Source organism: Stegastes partitus, unplaced genomic scaffold, assembly GCF_000690725.1.
Source record: "Stegastes partitus isolate 25-593 unplaced genomic scaffold, Stegastes_partitus-1.0.2 Scaffold1142, whole genome shotgun sequence".
In the NCBI taxonomy this organism is placed as follows: domain Eukaryota; kingdom Metazoa; phylum Chordata; class Actinopteri; family Pomacentridae; genus Stegastes; species Stegastes partitus.
The window spans coordinates 3307-22329 of record NW_007578873.1 but is presented as its reverse complement, the minus strand read 5'-3'; the positions used below and the strand labels follow the sequence as shown (position 1 = coordinate 22329).

General features: G+C 40.5%; 2 protein-coding genes across 2 annotated transcripts; both read right to left on the bottom strand.

The window, feature by feature from the left end:
• Positions 1-202: 202 nt before the first annotated feature.
• Positions 203-3625, bottom strand: tmem141 (transmembrane protein 141). Its single transcript, XM_008296619.1, has 5 exons — positions 3440-3625; positions 3201-3267; positions 1217-1300; positions 964-1080; positions 203-714 (listed from the first exon to the last, which is right to left on the bottom strand). The coding sequence occupies exons 1-5, from the start codon at positions 3491-3493 to the stop codon at positions 653-655; spliced, it is 384 nt and encodes a 127-aa protein (XP_008294841.1). The 5' UTR covers positions 3494-3625; the 3' UTR covers positions 203-652.
• Positions 3626-8699: 5074 nt separating this feature from the next.
• On the bottom strand, positions 8700-16841 carry zmynd19 (zinc finger, MYND-type containing 19). The gene is made up of 6 exons (XM_008296618.1): positions 16630-16841; positions 13909-13968; positions 13697-13803; positions 12836-12976; positions 11415-11595; positions 8700-11225 (listed from the first exon to the last, which is right to left on the bottom strand). The coding sequence occupies exons 1-6, from the start codon at positions 16678-16680 to the stop codon at positions 11082-11084; spliced, it is 684 nt and encodes a 227-aa protein (XP_008294840.1). The 5' UTR covers positions 16681-16841; the 3' UTR covers positions 8700-11081.
• Between the last annotated feature and the right edge of the window lie 2182 nt (positions 16842-19023).

Genomic DNA, 19023 nt, shown 5'->3' with positions numbered 1-19023 from the left:
GGAAAACACACATTAAGTTACAGAAATAGCTGGTGTCTCCTCCTCAGAGTTTTTGTCAATTTAGTGGCAATGATGATGAACATCCAGCGGCCGAAGGAAACAACAGTAAAATGATTTCATGGTACAAACTCTGCTCCCCTGAGCATTCCACAAAATAGCGACGAATGTCTATTGTTTAAAAGGAAGAATTGCTCCACAATGATTTCTGTCTGTAATGGACATTTTAATTATCAGTTTGTAAAACCAAAACTGCTTTGACTCCTCAGTGACCCATAAGGAGCTCCATTACACATCCTGGAATCTCCCATGAGGCCTACAGCAACAACTAGCGGTTGGTTTTGTCAGTGCAGCATTAATTCTGTCGCATGACAAACCCAACACATCCAAGTAATAATACGGGATCACAAGCTTAACAGCGGATTCCTACTAAAAACCCGAACTAATTCCTGACCTCTGTTTTGGGAAACCCGTCTATTAAGCCACATGTTAATGCTGTTATGAAATTCAAAAGCTCCAGAAGCCACACATGTGGTGCAGAAGAAAGACAGGTGGAAGAACACTGCATTTAAATACAGAAACTCTTTCTATATATGTTTTCTAAAGAGCACTCAGTGAAGTATGTACAGATAAATAACTTTATTAGAAACCAAGTTCATTCCATCACATCTCCATATTTTGTCTTCGCAGGTCCTTGTGATTCTTCTACTTGAGGTACTGAAAGACAAAGACAGAAAAAAGTTTTTAAAAGAACATTTGGACCGGCACACGGTCTTCAACTGATCCATCAAAGTCAAAGTACAGAGTCAGCCCTGAGAAATCTGTTGAGAATGAAAAGCACAGGACCTAAAATGTATTTTTGCTTCACCTACTAAAACATGATGTAAGAAGACAGCTACCATCACAAAGTATTTCATTTCCATGAGAGGGAGAGCGAGCAAGTTCGCAGCCTTACGCTGTACTCACCTGGAGGTGGTGGCGGCGATCTGTCTGGAACTTTGCCTGTTTCTAGCAGCATCCAAAGGTCTGCGCATTTCTGTGCTTCCCAGCGACTCACTGCATAACAGAGTGCTGATGACCCCACTGAAACACAGCAGAGAAGGGTTACAAAGGAGATAGGCAAAAGCTGCAGAGTTGATGTAACTTTTATATTTAAGAGCAAATCCTTTTTTATATATATCTTATAGCCCCAATTTAGAGCCCATGTTTCACTTTTCACCTGTTGTAATAAGGACGTTCCACTGAAGAGGATAAGGGAGTTTCCTCTGTAGAGCCTTCTGAACGGTAAACAAAGCTGTGGCACCTGTAAAAGCGACACAAAGGATAACTCGGTTTTAGCAACAAGAAGAAACATTCAAACTAGATATTAAATCAATATGCATAACATTCATTTCAGTTGTTTTGTTTAAACGTTAATTCTTGTTGCCACTGTTTTTCATTAAACTAATTTCTCGATGAAACTTAAAATAGAAAGCTGTGCAAAGATCTTCAGACGGTAAGCTGATGCCTTCTTTGTTATAATAACTTGTGGGGAGAAAACACTAAATCAAACACAGTTTGTGGGGAGATAAACCGTTAGAGTGGTAACAAATATACACAAAAAAATTAAAGTGCAAGAAGAAAAACATAAATGCAGGTCAGAAAAGGGTCTGCACAGTTTTAGATTCCAAACAGAAATTAAATTGTATTTTAAAGCTTTCTCTTCCTACGTAGTATTATTATAAAACTATTACGATAATACAATCTGTATCGCTCTGTGGTGAGTTGACTTGATCACTGAGTGTAAAAACATATTACTTTGTTGATATCATAAAGTTTTACAGAACACAGCTCCCTCCAGTGGTCTCTACATCACTCAGAAAAGGTTTGTGTGTTTCATAGGTTGTCTACACACATTTAAAAGGTCCTCTCTGCTCATGAAATTAAGTTATATATTTAGAAGTCTTTTTCATGAAAATAATAGTTTATTCCCTCTAGAATGTGAAGATCTATGAAGACTCTGGTTGCCCATCAATTTAGCACAACAAGAATGTAGTTTGAGGTGCTTTTCTACCTCACTATAATAATGTCACAGCACAATTAGTAGTTTCTTTTATATATCTTTTTTATCCTTTCTTTATGTAATTTTCAAACAAAACCTAATAAAACAGTATTGCCTGATTTCTAGAATATTAGATTAGTAAATATGATGTGCATTTTTTCATTTAATTAGTTCAAGGCAGGCTGCAAGCTGGCTCGGTGGTTAGCACTGTTGCCTCGTAGCAAGAAGATCGCCAGTTCACGTCCCGGTGAGGCCACCTGCATGGAGTTTGCATGTTCTCCCCTTGCAGCGTGGGTTCTCTCCGGGTTCTCCGGCTTCCTCCCACACAGTCCAAAAACATGTTGAGGTTAATTGGTGATTCTAAATTGTCCGTAGGTGTGAATGTGAGTGTGCTTGGTTGTCTGTCTCTGAGTGTAGCCCTGTGATAGACTGGTGACCTGTTCAGGGTGTCCCCTGCCTTTGCCCTGAGTCAGCTGGGATAGACTCCAGCCCCCTGTGACCCTAGTGAGGATTAAGAGGTGTATAGATAATGGATGGATGGATAGTTTGAGGTAAATTTACGTCAAAGAGCTAAAACAAAGACTGTCAGTGGTAGATTGCTGTTTCAATTTGAAAATGCTCAGCCACTGTTTTCTCTGCTCATGATATGTCTTCCAGCACATGAAAAAAAAAACATAATGTTGTCCTGTTATAAATAAAAGTTGATTTTATGATCAGAACAATACATTTTTGCACATCAATTCCATAAGACAGGTGCATAGAAGAGGAGCGAGTAGATGTCATGTCTTCCTGCACAGTGTCTGGTTGAAACTTCTGAGCACCAATAACATCAACAAAAAGTACTTATAGGTTTGTTAGCTCAGTGATCGATTTAGAGACACTAATTTCTTTGCTTCTACTTCTCTGTATTTATGACTATTATTGCTCTTGTATTTTTGTGGAATGTTTTTGTCATGTCTTGTTGTTATTGTATTGACTTATAGACCAGTTACTTTACATTTTACTTCACATTCTGTACAAGCAAATAAAAACGTCTTGAGAAACATGTCAACAAAAGGTCAAAATAGAAAACACAGGGTACTATTTGTAAGTGTGAGCTGACTGTGTAATAATTATACAATAAGAAATGGCAGTAGAGTGTATGTTTTAGTGTGACAATCACCCAGCATGATGGCCGCAGTTCCCTTCATGAAGGCAAAAGACTGACAGGCAGCGTAGCTCTGCAAAAACTGAAACACGAATAAACAACGAATATATCAACGTTTACAACATTTTCTTGTCGTATATTACAAATGTGTGAGTAGTATATCCTGCAGCTGGTTGTTTGATGTCAAAGTCAGTGTCCTCCAGGCTTTAGCGGGCTGCTAACATGAGATAAAACCGGTGAAAACTGAAGCTCACCGGGTGTTTTGCCGCCACCGCGTCGTCCACTTTACTCAGACCGAGATTCACCATGTTGATACGGAGCTGGAGGTTCGCGTTTTTAATGTTAAAACTAACAATAGCTCGTGCTGACTGACACTCTGCTGTTCTCTCCACTATGTGCGTGTACTGTTATGCAATTTCCGTGTGGAGGACCAACAAACAGCGAAGAAGAGCGGAGCAGCGGGTCTGAGTAAAACACCAGCGACCCCTAATGGAGGGAAGGTGGAACTGCAGCTGCTCCCCCATTAAAACACAAGGGGAAGAACTTGTGGAGATCATTTAAGGAAAACAAACACTACACAACAGAAAAATCAATAAATACATAAATAGCTATAGTAATTTATAGACAGTGCAAGTTAAAATGTAAAAAATGCAATAATTAAATAATTTCAAGAATTTACAAGAAGTTAAAACCTTTAACTAGCTTTAACAAAAACTGGCTTTTTATTTCCCTTTATTTATTCTGAGTATTATTCTGTAGCCTTGAAAACGAAGTGCGTGTTTCAGAAATGTGTTTGTCTGCTTTGTCGTCCTTTCAAACACCACAGGGCCCCTCATGTTTGTCTTCCCAGATAGCAGCTAATGTTTCCACAACATTGGCTAACATTACCCAGAAATTCTAATATTGTTTCAAAGAAAACGTTTTAATCCAATGTTGAAAGAAGGTATTCGGGATATTTCTCATTCCAGATAGTGTTTGTATGAGGTTAAATAGAGACAGAACATTTTAATTGGTGCATTGAAAAGGTGTTTGGAGGATGATCAGGGTTGTGTGACATGAAAACAAAAGTAAAACGTTCTTGACCAACATTCAAATAAGGTCCCAGAAGACAGAATGTGTGTGTTTTTTTATTATTATAAAATGTTAGTGTATTGTGGCATATTAACAAAGGTAGAACATTTTGTCTGCAATATTCTTAGGATGTTTTGGGGATGTTATTGAGGTAACACATCACCTTATATAGAAAAACGTCTATAACGAACTTCGTCCTGCCTTTAAGAAGAAATCCAGGAACTTAAATAAAAGACCTTCTGGATGAAAACATTACTTGAACTTTGCAAAACCTTCTCAGAATATTTTTAGAGCAAAAGAAAAATAAATTCTAGCTGAGTTGGAATCCTTTGAACAGTCCTGACCACAGGTTCAAACCACTGACCTCCACTATTAAAGCTGCTGTTGCTATTTTGAGAACAAAATATTCAAACTAATTGTTCCTCCAACCATGGAAAAAACAAAGCTATAATATGAAACCCTATTGTGTATTCTGAGTATCTATTTTTTTGTTAAACCTGTGAATAAATGTAAACTGCAGCGGCGTGACGTTTCGGGCCCTTCAGGCCTTTTACGACCACACACCCGCTGACCTCTGTGACCCCGCTGGTGAACTCTGACACCGCAGTGACCCGAGAGAGGGGAAGAGTTGTGCTGAAGACGGGATTTGTGCGGGAAGAAGAAGTAGAAGATGAGGCAGATGGAGAGAATCCAACTACTGCTGAGACACAAGTAACAACAGAGAGGATAAAGTTACGAGAAAGCCACAGCAGAGCAGCCGGACATCTGTTACTTGTTACACAGAAGAAAGAACAAAGAACAGAGATGGAACCATAAAACCATTGAGATTATCAAGAGAACGTGTTTCAGTGTGATGACAGCCATGACAACCTGACAGGTAGATACAGCTGTGCTGTTTACATGTGATACACAGCAATGGAAAGTAGCTAAATACATGTACTCAGGTTTGATCAAGTGTAGTTTTGTGGGGTTTTATTTTACTCGAGTATTTCCGTCTAGTTCTACTTTATACATTCACATTGCATTTTTACTGCTATTTTTTTAGGATAAGACTTTAACATGTAGATTTTATCATATTTATAGAGAAAAATACATATTAATGATTAAATGAGTGATAAATCAAGTCGTTATTTCGTTGCCTCAGCTTTCTTTAAAATAAATTTTCTGAATTTTCATAACAAAATCAAAGATTATGTAAAAGTATGCAATTTTTTATTTCACTTTATTATTACTTTTCTATATTGTTATTATTATTGTTATTTTTCTATATTATTATTATTATTATTACATTTTTCTTTTAAAAATCAACAAAAAATATAAAGAAAATAACAATATATATATATATTTTAAATATAGAAAAAATATTAAAAGCTTTAAAAGTAAAAATAAATAATAAATATCAATAAAATAAGAATAATAAAAAAAAAAACAAACAAGAATAATAAAAACTAATGAAAAAAAACAAACAAACTTACCTACTGTGGTAATATAACCCTAAATGTGACATCCCCGTCTGGTCTTAAGAGGTTAAATAAGAAGACGTTTGTCTCACAGAACGTTGCCGTCTCCTTTTTCTTCCCCTTTAATCATCCCACAACCCCTCTGATTTATCCACAGACCCTCTTTACAGCCCGACCCCCAGGCCAGGGAGCCAGAAGGCTGAACCGAGCAATAAATACTGAAAGCTCTACTTCAAGGAGCCATAATAGTAAAAAGCAGCCTTCACGTTGTTATATCAGTAATAAGAATCCGACAGTGTCAAGCAGAGTATTACATCACCGATGACAATAATTCTGCACTTTTACTTCAGCAGGGTTTTAAATGTAGAGCTTTTACTGGTGTTGGAGCAATGCCATTTATATGTAGTGCCAAATGACAGCATTGGCCTTCTCAGGGCGCTTCACATCGTAAGGTCGAAACTGTTCAATATTAAAGTATGTAGAGAAACCCAGTGATTCCTGTTGAGCAAGCAGGCGGCGACAGTGGGAAGAAAAGACTGAAACCTGCACAAGATATGCAGGGAGGGAGACCATTTGCCTTTGGGGTGAGGGGAAGGTAAAAAACAGATAAAAACAGAGGGTCTGAGGACCACTGCTGGTGATGAACCTGTGCTGACCTGTCCAGGTTGAAGCCTCAGTTATAAACTCCAGTCCTCTGCTCGCTCTTACCTGGATACGAAGGTACGTAAAAAAAATACAAATAAAAAAGTCTGCTTTAATTATGAACAAGAACAAAAACAAAAGCACTAATTGAATTTTGAGGAGGATTAAGCCTTTCGAAGGTGTTACATTAACAGTAATTAAAACCTTTCAGTACAGTATTAAGATATAATTTACATTTTGCCTCATTAAGGCTTCCAGGAGTGAATAATGTGTGTTCAGGTTAAATCATTGATCTGTTTGGCAGGAAAAAGTTGTTGATATTTCTAGTCCATACCTCATCTAACTTCACAGATCTATTTGGATTTTGTTTTCAAGGTAATTTATTATTTGTTTAGTTGATGAAAGCCTAAAAAAATAAAATCTCCTTCAAAATTTCCGAGAGCTCAAAATGATGCATCCAAACTGCTTATTTTATTAAACCAACAGATGTATTGAACTTACAGTCATATTAATGCTCACCGCAGCTGGAGGTGGAGAGAGCTGAAAAATCTCCTCTGGTCAGTATAACAATGCCTTAAGCCATAAAAGATGAAAAAAAACTGAAGTTGAATTTGTTTGATTAGCTATTTCACAAAAATTCGAAAAACTGGCATCAGCATGTACAGTATTTTTCCAAGTGTCTACCTGCAGTTTTAATTTGTTTTCATGTTGGTTTCCTCTCATCCATTCATCCATCCATCATCTATACAGCGCTTAATCCTCACTAGGGTCATGGGGGGCTGGAGTCTATCCCAGCTGACTCAGGGTGAAGGCAGGGGACACCCTGGACAGGTCACCAGTCTATCACAGGGCTACACTTAGAGACAGACAACCAAGCACACTCACATTCACACCTACAGACAATTTAGAATCACCAATTAACCTCAACATGTTTTTGGACTGTGTGGGAGGAAGCCGGAGAACCCGGAGAGAACCCACGCTGCACGGGGAGAACATGGAAACTCCACACAGAAAGATCTCAGGTGTCCTCACCGGGTTGTGAACCGGCAACCTTCTAGCTGCGAGGTGACAGTGCTAACCACCGATCTACCTTGGATACTTTTTCTTAACTGACTGTTGGTCAATCATGGCTTCTTACTTGTGCTGAGAACTGCAGCTTTTTTTTGTCTTTCAAAGGATCTAGTTTGAGTCTATTTTGGCAAATTTTCAGTTCAAATGATGAAATATTGTGATTTTAAGCTTAAATTTGTTTAGTTTTTCCAACTGAACTACATGCCACAAACTATAAACAGTGTCTTGCTCTAACAAATGGCACAATTGTGGCAGATTTTTTAAAAAACAACATGCCGTTTTTTAAATCTGATGGTGGGTTTTGGGATTCAAATGGTTAAACAGAAAGAAGCAAATCTTCAAATATGCAAAGCTGGAACTGACATATTTACCATATGACTAATTAATTACCAAAATTACTTCAGATTAATCAACTAATCAATTACCTGAACACATGTTCAGGAATTTTACATGTATCTTTAAAAAAAAAAACACCAGTTATGACATTCAGAGCTGCAGAATGTAAAAAAATATGGCGACAATCTCAGAGGTCTTAATGAATGCATTTATATTTTTGGCAGGTTTAATACTAAACCAATGTAAACTAGTCCTTTACTTCTTGAGTGCAATGAGATCTAAAAGCAAACTACTAATTAAGAAATACTGCATGATAACGTCATTTTCCTTTATCTGTACCTGCAACTTATGCTGGTTCTGTCTCAGCACTTAATTATAATTACTTGAAGATTAACACAGTGGTTCTCAAACTGGGGATCGGGACCCCCATAGGGGTCCCAAGATAATTTCAGGGGGTCCCCAGATCATTTAAATAAATCAATCAATCAATCAATCAATCCTACATTTATCAAGTACATTAGTATTTAGGGCTGCCACAATTAAAAGTGTAGACTTCTTCCCAATTCGTTTTTGAACTTGTCAATATTATGATTTGATTATGTGATATTCTTTTTTAATGCTCTTTTTAAAATTATTTTCTTTTGTTTTTATATTTATTTTCCCTTTAATTTGTTTGAAATAAATTAAATTCATTCATTCAAAAGAAAGTTAACATGTTAATGTAAAGAGATTAATTTGTGGCATTCATTTTTAACACATTAATGCATGAACCACAGAGTTATTACTCATGAGATATTCATAATTCAAACTGGGGGGGTCACGAACACAAACTTATGTTATCTTGGGGGTCGTGGCTCAAACAGTTTTAGAACCACTGGATTAACACATCAGCCCTGAACCTAACGGCCGTGTTCACACTGAGCCAACTCCGACGAATGAGGTTCATTTTATTTTATTATCATTTTACATTGGAAAAGCAACTGTCAGTTATCCCCAACTGTACTTCCATTCACATATTGTAGCTCTTTATTTCTAGGTGATTAATGCTTATATTCTTACAAAAACAAGATTTCAGACACAATCTGTACACTCTGTCCAAATCACACCCCGCCCTTCAGCCCGTCTACGACAAAGTACGCTAACATGGGAGCCAAATTTTTAGTGCAGTGTTGAAAACCTGTTCACACACACATACAAAAGAAAAAAAAAAAAACAATCAACAAGTCGCATGTACATGTGTGAAATACATGCTGAGTAAGTGTCTGGACTCTTCACCTAAGACACAAAGAGGACACATTAAGCAGGTGTGCATTGTAGGTAATACAAGGAAGGCAGGCGATTGAGGATAAAGTGGACACAGAACAATTTTACTTGGACAGCCGTGTCTTAGGAAACAAAAGCAAGAAATGGTTCAGTTCATCAAACCATTCTCAGAGGGTAAAATTCACCAAAGTTAGGGAGGGGGGTGGGTGTGGGGGTGGGTAGATTCAAGTTTTACACTCCAAGACGTCTCTCACATGGAAGATTTTAGCGACGATGACGGTGTGCAGTGTTTTCGTGGGAAAACTGGAAGGGCAGCAGCGAGGAGGACTCACTCATTCAATCATACAGGATCAGGACAGAAAGAAAAGAAGTAATCAAGTAACAGGGATGAAATGTTCAGTCCCTCTCCCTGAAAAAAAAAAAAAAAAAGCGACATAAAAAGGTCCCACAATCACCACTTTTTTTATAACGTTTGCCTTCAAATATCACCAGGACAAAAAAAAACATGTTTCACAATCAAAAGGTTTTAAATAAATATAGCTCCACTGATAGAATTTTCTTCAAAAAAATAACCCTTAGCGCAAAACTCTCACAGCGAGAAAACCGAGGCCCCCTCCCTCCCCCCGACACACATACACCGTAAACCCTGCAGATGCAAAAATACCGGCTGTAAAGACAGGCGTCTGTTTTAAAAACCAGCAAACTGGAGGGATTTAAACCAGCTGAAAGGAGTGCCAAGCTACAGAAGGTCAGACTTTGGTAAAGAGAAATTCTTACATTTTGTTTCCTTGTGATCACCAGTTTCGACAGAGACGCTTTTGAGGGAATTTGCCATCACAACAAAGCGGTTTTATATTTCTGTCGTCAGTGCAAATTAGGGGGGAAAAAAAAGAAAAAGAAAAAGGCCTGTCAAAGTATCGATAACACCAGGATCTGATTTTTTTTCCTTTTTTTAACAGCAACTGGAGAATTTTGACATTGCAGATACTTAAAAATGTCCAGCTACTTTGGGGCGAGTAAAACTTTGTAAACAACAAAACAAGCCTGATTCAAAAAAAGGAAAAAAAAAGTTGGGTCAAGAAAACTTCTAGTAAAAAATTCAGCCTTTATTTGGCAGCTACTTTATAATCGAACAGTGAAAATATTTTCGAAACCACCAATTAATGATTATATAGGACATTTAAAACGGTGTAATATGGCCCCTTTAAGGAGAACAAAGACGTACATGAACCCGACCCATTAGCCACGTTGACCAGTTCAATGTCCTTCAGTACATATTGGCAGCACATACACATACGTACACAAGCATACACACTCGCACGCACACGCGGACACACTCAATACTGGTAGTGTGATTCAATCAGTGAAATCTATCTGATGTGTGTCGTGGTTGGCTGCGTGGGGGGAATACGGCAGACAGGGAGGCGGCTAAGGTGTCGATGACCATGAACACAGCAGCCGTGTGGGAGCGATACAGTGAAAAGGTCCATGTCCCGTTGTACCAGCTGAGCGACAGGTACTGTAAGCCCCGAGGTCCCCCGTTTGCACAGACGTTGTGGCACCCAGCGGCTGGGTGGAGGAACGAAAGTGGACGACGACGACGACGACGGTCTGTATTCGACTGTGGTCCAAAGAAGCTTGTCCAGTTCATCAACAAGACGACTTTTTCCCCCGCTCACATACAAAACCATAGCAGCAGGTAGAGCTCGAGGTTCTCCGTCCTCGAGAAAAATGAAGACAAAAAAAAAACAAAAACAAAAAAACAACAAATAATACCTTTCCCCCCCCTCCCTCCCCATCATCCACATGAAAAGCAAGCTATGGAGAATTACCAGTTCTGGGAAGTGGCAGATGTCTTTTTTGCTTTCCCCTCCTCCATCTTCTTCTTCCCCCGTGAACTCCAATCAGCCAATCAACATTGTCCTCTGTCGTTAGTCTCTTGTCAGCAAGTTTTCCCGTTTTGCACTTCATCCCCCGCTCCCCTCCCGCAAGTCTAACCCTGTCCCCCCTGGCCGCCCTCCTCCTCGTCTCCCAGGTCGAGGATGAGGGCAGATCATCGTTCGGGCTCCGACTCCAGGGCCAGCACCCGCTTGCGCTCGCGGCACTGCTTCTTGTGGGCGGGCCAGTCCCTCTGCTGGCACTGGGAGCCACAGTAGCGCGCCACCTGGCAGCGACCGCAGATGTTAAACTCCCGCAGCTGTGGAAAGACAAGAAACACGATCATCTCTGGCTCCGAGGGTATGTGATATGCTTCAATTTTGCCAGATGGATCAATATTTAGATGGGGTCTAGATGTCAACTAAATTCAGAGCCTTTGATTTAACCACAAACTGAATTGATTAAAATTGTTAAAGTTTCACAAAACAGAGCCGGCTGCAGTACGTACCCTCCTTTCAATGAGTGAACAAGGAGGGTAATGACACTCATAATAGGTGCAGGAGCACTCCTCTTCCTCCACCAGCTCCCCGTTAGCGTTGTAATAGCGTGTGCGGCTCAGCTCCAGATACTGCTCCTCCACTGGGTCGGCTGGGACCTGCTGGATGGCCAGCCAGTATAGAGACTGCTCTCTGGACAAGAAAGAGAATATGGGATGACATTTTAGGCATATATGATACGTTTTCATTTGCTTTAACCGGAACAATTTGTGCTGGTTTTCTTTGTCCATTGTCACATACACCTACAAGCAACACACCAGTTCTTAAGTTTCATCTGCAACAGGCATGAAAGGGTCACATTGACAAAATAACATCTTTTCTTTAAGTTCTTTAATGTAGATGACAGCCTTAAACCCCAACATCAAGTACAAAGGGGGAATAAAAATACAAAAATCAAGCGAATATTCATTCATTTTTGGAACACTATATGCGTTTTGTTTTTTGTAAATAAATCCAACTGAATGAATCAGATTGGCTTCTTCTACAGATATAACTTCCACCTCGAGCAGGACGATTGGTTCATATGGAACTCCAAGGGCCTCATTTATCATCAGTGCGTAGAAAAGGTTCTAAATTCTGTCGTACGCATGAAATGTAGAGTGTGCACAAGTTCAAAAAAATTCATATTGATCAAATGTGTGTACGGGGGTCCAACGCACATCAGTGTTGATAAATCCCACTTGTTCTTAACCTCCCTGATCGTTGCCTTCAGAAACGCCTCCAAAACACCACATACGGCAAAAACACGCCTTGCTTGGAGACCCACAGAGCTGTTCTGCTCAATGAATGAGTCGAGCGTTCCTCCAGGCCACCGGGCAACAAGGTTGGATAGCGACAGATATGCATCACAAATTATCTGTACGTTGATTGAATGAAACCCCTGTCTATTTACAAAGTTAAATGCATTAGCAATGGTGCTCTGATGCAATGTGTGTGCAGTCTATGGCTCCACTTATGTTTAGGAATCCAGGGATGGTGTTATTCCCCATTTGATTTGGACTCATCTGTGATGGCTGTAAGGAAACTGGATGTAGGCTGAGGCCAGGGGGGTTATGGCATCAACACTGCCGGCTTGATCCTGCTCAGTGATGGCTGGGAAACGCCACATATGTCTCCAACCTCACGCTGGAATGTGCCGGTGGTCAAAACCCCCAAATGCTTTCCATTTGTAGTTTCATTGTTCTACCGCTAGATTATGTGCGTACGCATGGTCAGAATTGGTCCTAAGTATAAGTACAAGTGATAAATTCCATACTTTGCGCAGGAATGTTCGTACGCATGCTCTACGCACATATCTGTATGTACGCACTGATGATAAATGAGGCCCCAGGATCCTAATTCATCCTTTAGCACAGTACAAATGTGGTCTTACCTTTGCTTGCTGGAAATCTCCTCTGGCTTGGGGCTCCAGCCTACTGGCACCAGCCGAAGGTTGTCTAGCCGGTTGTCCACCGTCACAGAGTTGATGTGGATGACTTGAAAACTGGGGGCAATCCCTCCTCTGTGCTTCTCCCTGAGTAAACACAAACATAAGTCAGCCAGCCTGCTACCAAAGCCACAAAAAAACACAGCTCATTGAGATGAGGACATGATTCACTGCTGTGGATGTGCTAACGAGAATCCAAGGCTTTCAGGACGCCATTGTCGGATACTTTCAGAACAACTGAATCTTGTGACGAATTCTCAGGGCCTAAAGCTCAAGGTTTTCCGACTGTCTCCTGCTCAGGAAACTATCTAGAGCTTACTATCACTTTTGCTAATAATTTCTTCGAGATCTAGGTCAAAGGTTTATGTGCTGATAAACCTGGGACATTAAACTCATTACATGAATCAATAACGGGCAAAGGCTGACTCATAATTTGTCAGATGCTCAGCACTGGTCAACAGAACAGAGCTCCTTAAAGATATATGTGAAGGTTTACAAATACCTGTATGAGAACTATCTCTAAGGGCAGGGTCAGCTACAAATCACCAGCCTGCACTACTAAGAGATTCAACTTTTGGTTCTACAGACGAGAAATGCACCTTGTGGATTGTGTGTAGTTCTACTGACTGCTGCAGTGTGGCCTATGTAGCATCCATCCTGCAACTTTAACTACTTTTTAATCAGGCAGCTTTTAAGCAACGCTCATCTGTACCCACATCAAGGACACTTCTACAACACGGGTGCCGACATAGCTAGGGGAAAAAAAAACATTTATCCCACACTTGATACAGTAAACAAATTCCTTACCAGAGCAGCTCGTGCAACGGCCTTCCTGCCCAGCGACCTTTGCCGATGTCGAAAGCATATGCAAAGATCTTAGCTCCGTTGCCGTCTGCATCTACTTCCATGCGCGCCTGGAAATGGAATAGTGTCATTTTATACTAGCTCTTGTCATTGTACTAAATGTCAAAGAAGTGGTAAAAGCAAACGTAAGTCACATAATTTGCACAATTGTTCACCTCAAAGGCATAGTTTTCCACAAGCGGTATGTCCTGCTCGTCGATCAGTGTGTATTTTGTCTGAAAAGAGAAAAAGGGAGAGAAAGTGGTTCATTTGATTGTGAAAACCTACAACTGTAAAAGCCACAACTGCTTTAGCAAGACGTCGAATCATAAAAAAGCAATATTATGAGGAACTTTTACAAAAAACCAAAGAGGGAAAAACGTGAGAGTAGGATCCTGTGAGCTGGAGCAGCTGGAATTAGACGACAAAAATCTATGTTTCCTAAGACCCAAGATATTAAAAGTATGGCAGTACTTTAAAATATTACGGAGCAGACAAGTGGTTTGTAACCTGTGCAGTGTTTCAGTGGCACATCACAGCAGCACAGCACAATGCATGAACACCTGACGAGAAACACAGGCGCTATTTGATACGGAGAGACTTTACATCTGTTTGCATCTCTCCTGCCGTCTGTGCTCACAAATACTGCATTTTAATATATAGACAAATTTCCTATAAAGCTGTGGTCTTTTACATATGTTTCCTGTTGTAACATTATAGCACGAGCATGAAATAGTGACTGAAATGCAGCTCATTGAAGCTACACTTTTGCCAGCCGTCACTTCCAAGCTGCTGCTAAAATCCTGCCTTTGTAAACGGAAATATTGCCTGAAAAAAAAAATCACCATATGCAAGTTGCTGTGAATTTCTCGATATTTTCATAGATTTCAAAAGGTACAACCAAAGCCAGAAAACAATTAAACTATTAAAAAATAGTTTGTAAAATATTTGCATGTCCACAGTGTTTAATTTACAGACTGTAGATTCGTGCTTTATTAAGGGAACTAATGGGAACTTTTTTTTGTTTTTGCATTTGTAACTACTGACTCAAATAAGTAGCAGTCTTTTTTTTTTCTTTTAAAATCAGTTTTCAGTTTAAACCTACAGTTCTGCACTTCTACATGTAAACTTTAGTCGGGCCGCCGCTTTATTTCACCTGGTTGAGCTGGCGACCCAGTTACAGGGGCTGTAGTCCCTGATGCAGTGGTCATGGGTTCAAATCCTGCTCTTGGCCCTTCACTGGAACCCTTTTCCCTATTCTTCTCCCCCACTTTCCTGTCTCTCTTTCAACTGTTCTAACTAATAAAGGCAAAAAGGCCAAAAAAAAAATCTTACAAAACAAACAAACATGTAAACCTTTGTTTACATTTTGCACCATGCTGCATATTCCAGCAGCATATAGTTTTTCAGACTTATCAACCAATCTGCAGAATAATCAATATATACCAAAATAGACTAACGGACAGTCCTACAGACTTAAACTACTTGCAGTCAGTAAATATCAATTTTCCTAGCAGAGGATGCTTCCTACTGCAGAACCGGCTTCCGTTATTTAGCAATACATTTCCAGAGCAGCATGCCTAAATATTGACATTAGTGTGCATGTGTGCAGGATTTTTCTAAAAAGTACCATGTTTGCAGAGACCACGACAAATGATAAGCAGTCCAGCATGTGTGTTCAAACTCCTTTTTGGGGAATTTGCCCCCCATGTGACACAGTAACAACAAAACAGATGGAGTACTCCTTCTAGGAATCCTACATTTTGTTATCACCAGGAAGAAAATTAGACTGAGCAGCCTTTTTTTTAATAACCAATCAAACTCTTTCTCAGATTTTTACACTGGCCAACTCTAGACTCAAGATAACACACTTGTATGTAGTATTGACTCGTTTTAACCATTTCAGAGCTACCTGTTAGCAGGTGAGACACAGTCCTGCACGTGACAAGATAGCAACACAGGAGCCCCACGCTACAGTGAGCACGGTACGACACAGCACGGGTGGCGTTGTCCACATACCAAAAAGTCCAAACATGCAACGTGACACTTTGTCTCGCCTGCCAGACTATTGTGTGTGGGTCTCACAGGAGTGACATCATGTACAGTATATGAGTCGTGTGAATGCTGACCGGAGCCCACGGACTCTGTCACTCAGCAGGTGGGCAGCCGATTGGCCGCAGCTCCAACCCAACTGTGAGCACCGTTTATCCCGAGCGTGAGCGTCTTGTGACACCAGCAGCCGGGAGCGTTTCTTGACCAACATTCAGCCACAGTTTAACGTCGCATCTGTGCGGAGCGATGCTAAGCCGAAAAACGTTTTAACTTGTGCCCACAGTTGTTGAGCAGGCTGTTGTCCTGCCGGTGCTTTGTCACGTTGCACAAAAGATTCGGTTGATGGGCAATGGCTTCCTCATTAGCTGACACTTGAGTGTAATCCAAATAACACAGCTAGCGTGGTGCTGCTAGCTGCACCGCCGACCGTTGACACGATAACACTCGCCGTCCAAAGATTTCTGCATTATTTCTACACTGCCGACAGCGGTGGTGATAAAAGTGACCCGTGTGTTTACCTCCGTGGCACCATTTCACCGTTAAATGTTAGCCAGCGGCTACCGTAACCTGCTACATGCTAGCTAGCGTTAGCTTAAACCGAGACTGTGTGGCAGCGGCGGAGTTACAGAAAACCAGTCTGGCTCGACACGGCCGGCTTCTCTAATCCGCTCAAATGCGGCTAAAACGGCAAAGCTAAACTACTCCCGCATCGGCAACGGCTTCATAATCATCAAAACGTCTGACTGGCACCGACTAATCACTGCTAAACATGTTTTTCAAGCGCCTTTTGTGATCCCCGCGGGCCCTCCCCCGGCCGCACATGGCAGCCCTGGGATCCAGCTCACCTTCCCGGCCACACGGCCGAGCCGCACGATCCCGAGCTTGAAATCCGACATCAGGAGGACGGGCGGTGGTGACACAGAGAGGCGTAGGGTCCAACCTAAACGGTATTCAGGTTTCAAAGTCGCCGGGGCAGCCCCTCAGCCCCGCTGCGATGCCACTTCGGGTTAACTGATTGAGTGTTTGCCCTGACTCTGGATCTCTCCGGCAGCAGCCCAGCCTCGGTGACACACCGCCGCTGGCGCAGGAAAGCCAAGCTGCTGGAGGGGGCGGGACGGGAGGAGCCGCTAATCACAGCGTCCAATCAAACGCGACGTTACGTCTCTTAATTCGAGACGTCGAGTTGCTCCGTCCAATAGGAAGCGAAGATTCTTCCAGACCGCCTGTTTCAGTTATTACCTCATCACACTCTCGTGACCACTTCCAGCCATTTTCGCGCGAAATGTTTGATGGCTGGGTGGGATTATTTCAGTGGTGTTTGACGTCAGGGTGCGCTGTTTGTTGCTAAATTAGGCCTGATCAGGGACACTGGGTCTGCATTGTGTATATTTATATGTATGACATCAAGACATAGTCATGATAAAAATAAAAAAAAGACCGACAGCAAAGCTGAATCTTTATCACTTGCACTGTTTAAAATGTTGGGCAAACTACACATCTTACTCCTGCTTCAGATAAGAAGAGTAAATAAAACATCCCCTGCAGCAAACATGTAATAAAATAACCATTTATTCATATATTAATCCACTGCCAGGGTGCTTTTTATTTGTTAAACTTAAAAAAGTTGTTAAAGTTGTAATCCTCAATCATAAAATAGAACTTTATTGACCCCAAAGGAAGTTCTTGTGCCAGCTCTGAAAAAGTATGCATAACCTGAGATTAAACAAACTATCCAGAAGAATATCAGTAATATCAAAGTATGATGCATTAGCAAAAATAAAAACAAGTACAATTACACATTGTAATAAAATATTCCATAGCAAATTTAAATATTGCACACAATAGTGGAGCTGATATTGAAAATATCATTCAGAAAGTTCCAAATGCTATTGATATTTATGTGAGGTGTAAATGTTCAATGTTTAAGCTGTCCTCCTTGCAGAGGATGGACGTGTTATACACTTTAATGGCCAATCGTAAAAAAAAATTTAATAATAGTAAATGACCTTGTGTGGAGTTCTGTGATGCACATTGAGGGGGGCCCAGGTTTATCTGAGCTGCTAAAAAAGTTCACATTCATCACTCCAGTTCTATAACACAAATAAAGCACTAAAATATATAATTGTTTGCATAACAATCAGTTTTTCTTAATAAAAATGTCCTGACAGGACCTGGAATCTGTGGGGAACAGTTGACTTGCAGGTGCATAGAAGAACACAGACATAATTTACCAGCAGATCTTGTATTAATGAAGCTGCTGCTGCTGTGTAAATGCACACATCACACTGAATTTAAAGTTTGACTTATCATTTCTTCTGCTATGTGATGCCACAGGTTCTGATTAAAGGTCAAAGGAAAGAATCCAACACACAGCCAGCTGTGGGCAACAAACAGACTTTAGTAGGTCTGTTAATGTTTATGCAAAATGCTGCTCTTATATTTTGTTTAATACACAGAAACAAACATGAAAACAAGTGCAAAGGATGTATGGTTATGACTTTGATTTACTGAAATAGTTATTAATGGCCCCGTGGCCCTAGTGAGGATTAAGTAGTGTATAGATAATAATGGATGGAGTTGTTAATGGCTTTTGAGGTATAGGCCTCATTATTTTGTTTTAGGCTAGAAGCCTTTTCTTGACTGACTGCCTAGCACTTGCTTATACGCCTCTATTTGTGGAGTGTTTCCTGTGCCACTGGCTGTCACACAACCGATAAACAGAATATGCTTAACAGCTGGCATGATGTTCTTTATCATCAAATTCTGCGGCTTTTCTTCTTCAAACAAATCTTTGGCGATTGCCACCAACGAGTTCAACTCGTTTTCCTTGTCCCTGAAACAACTCTAACTTATTCAAATGTTGTTTTGCATCCTTAAGATCTTTGTGGGGGAGGTCAGGTAAGGCTTACTTCTGATGACTCCTCCCTATTTGTCTCTGTCTCCCAACAGAAAACCACAACGATCTATTTCTACTGTGACTTTCAAAAATCTAGTCAAATAATGTTCTCGTAGTTTAATCGTAGCAACTGGACTTGCTTGAGTTTCTTGAAGATGTCTCACCTCTCATCCAAGAGGCTTCATCAGTTCTGACTGACTAGTTGGGAGTTCCAGATACTTACATCCTTAAGGAGCCATTACTATTGATAATCATTGATATAAGTATCTGGAACTCCCAACTAGTTGGTCAGAACTGATGAAGCCTCTTGAATGAGAGGTGAAACGTCTTCAAGAAACTCAAG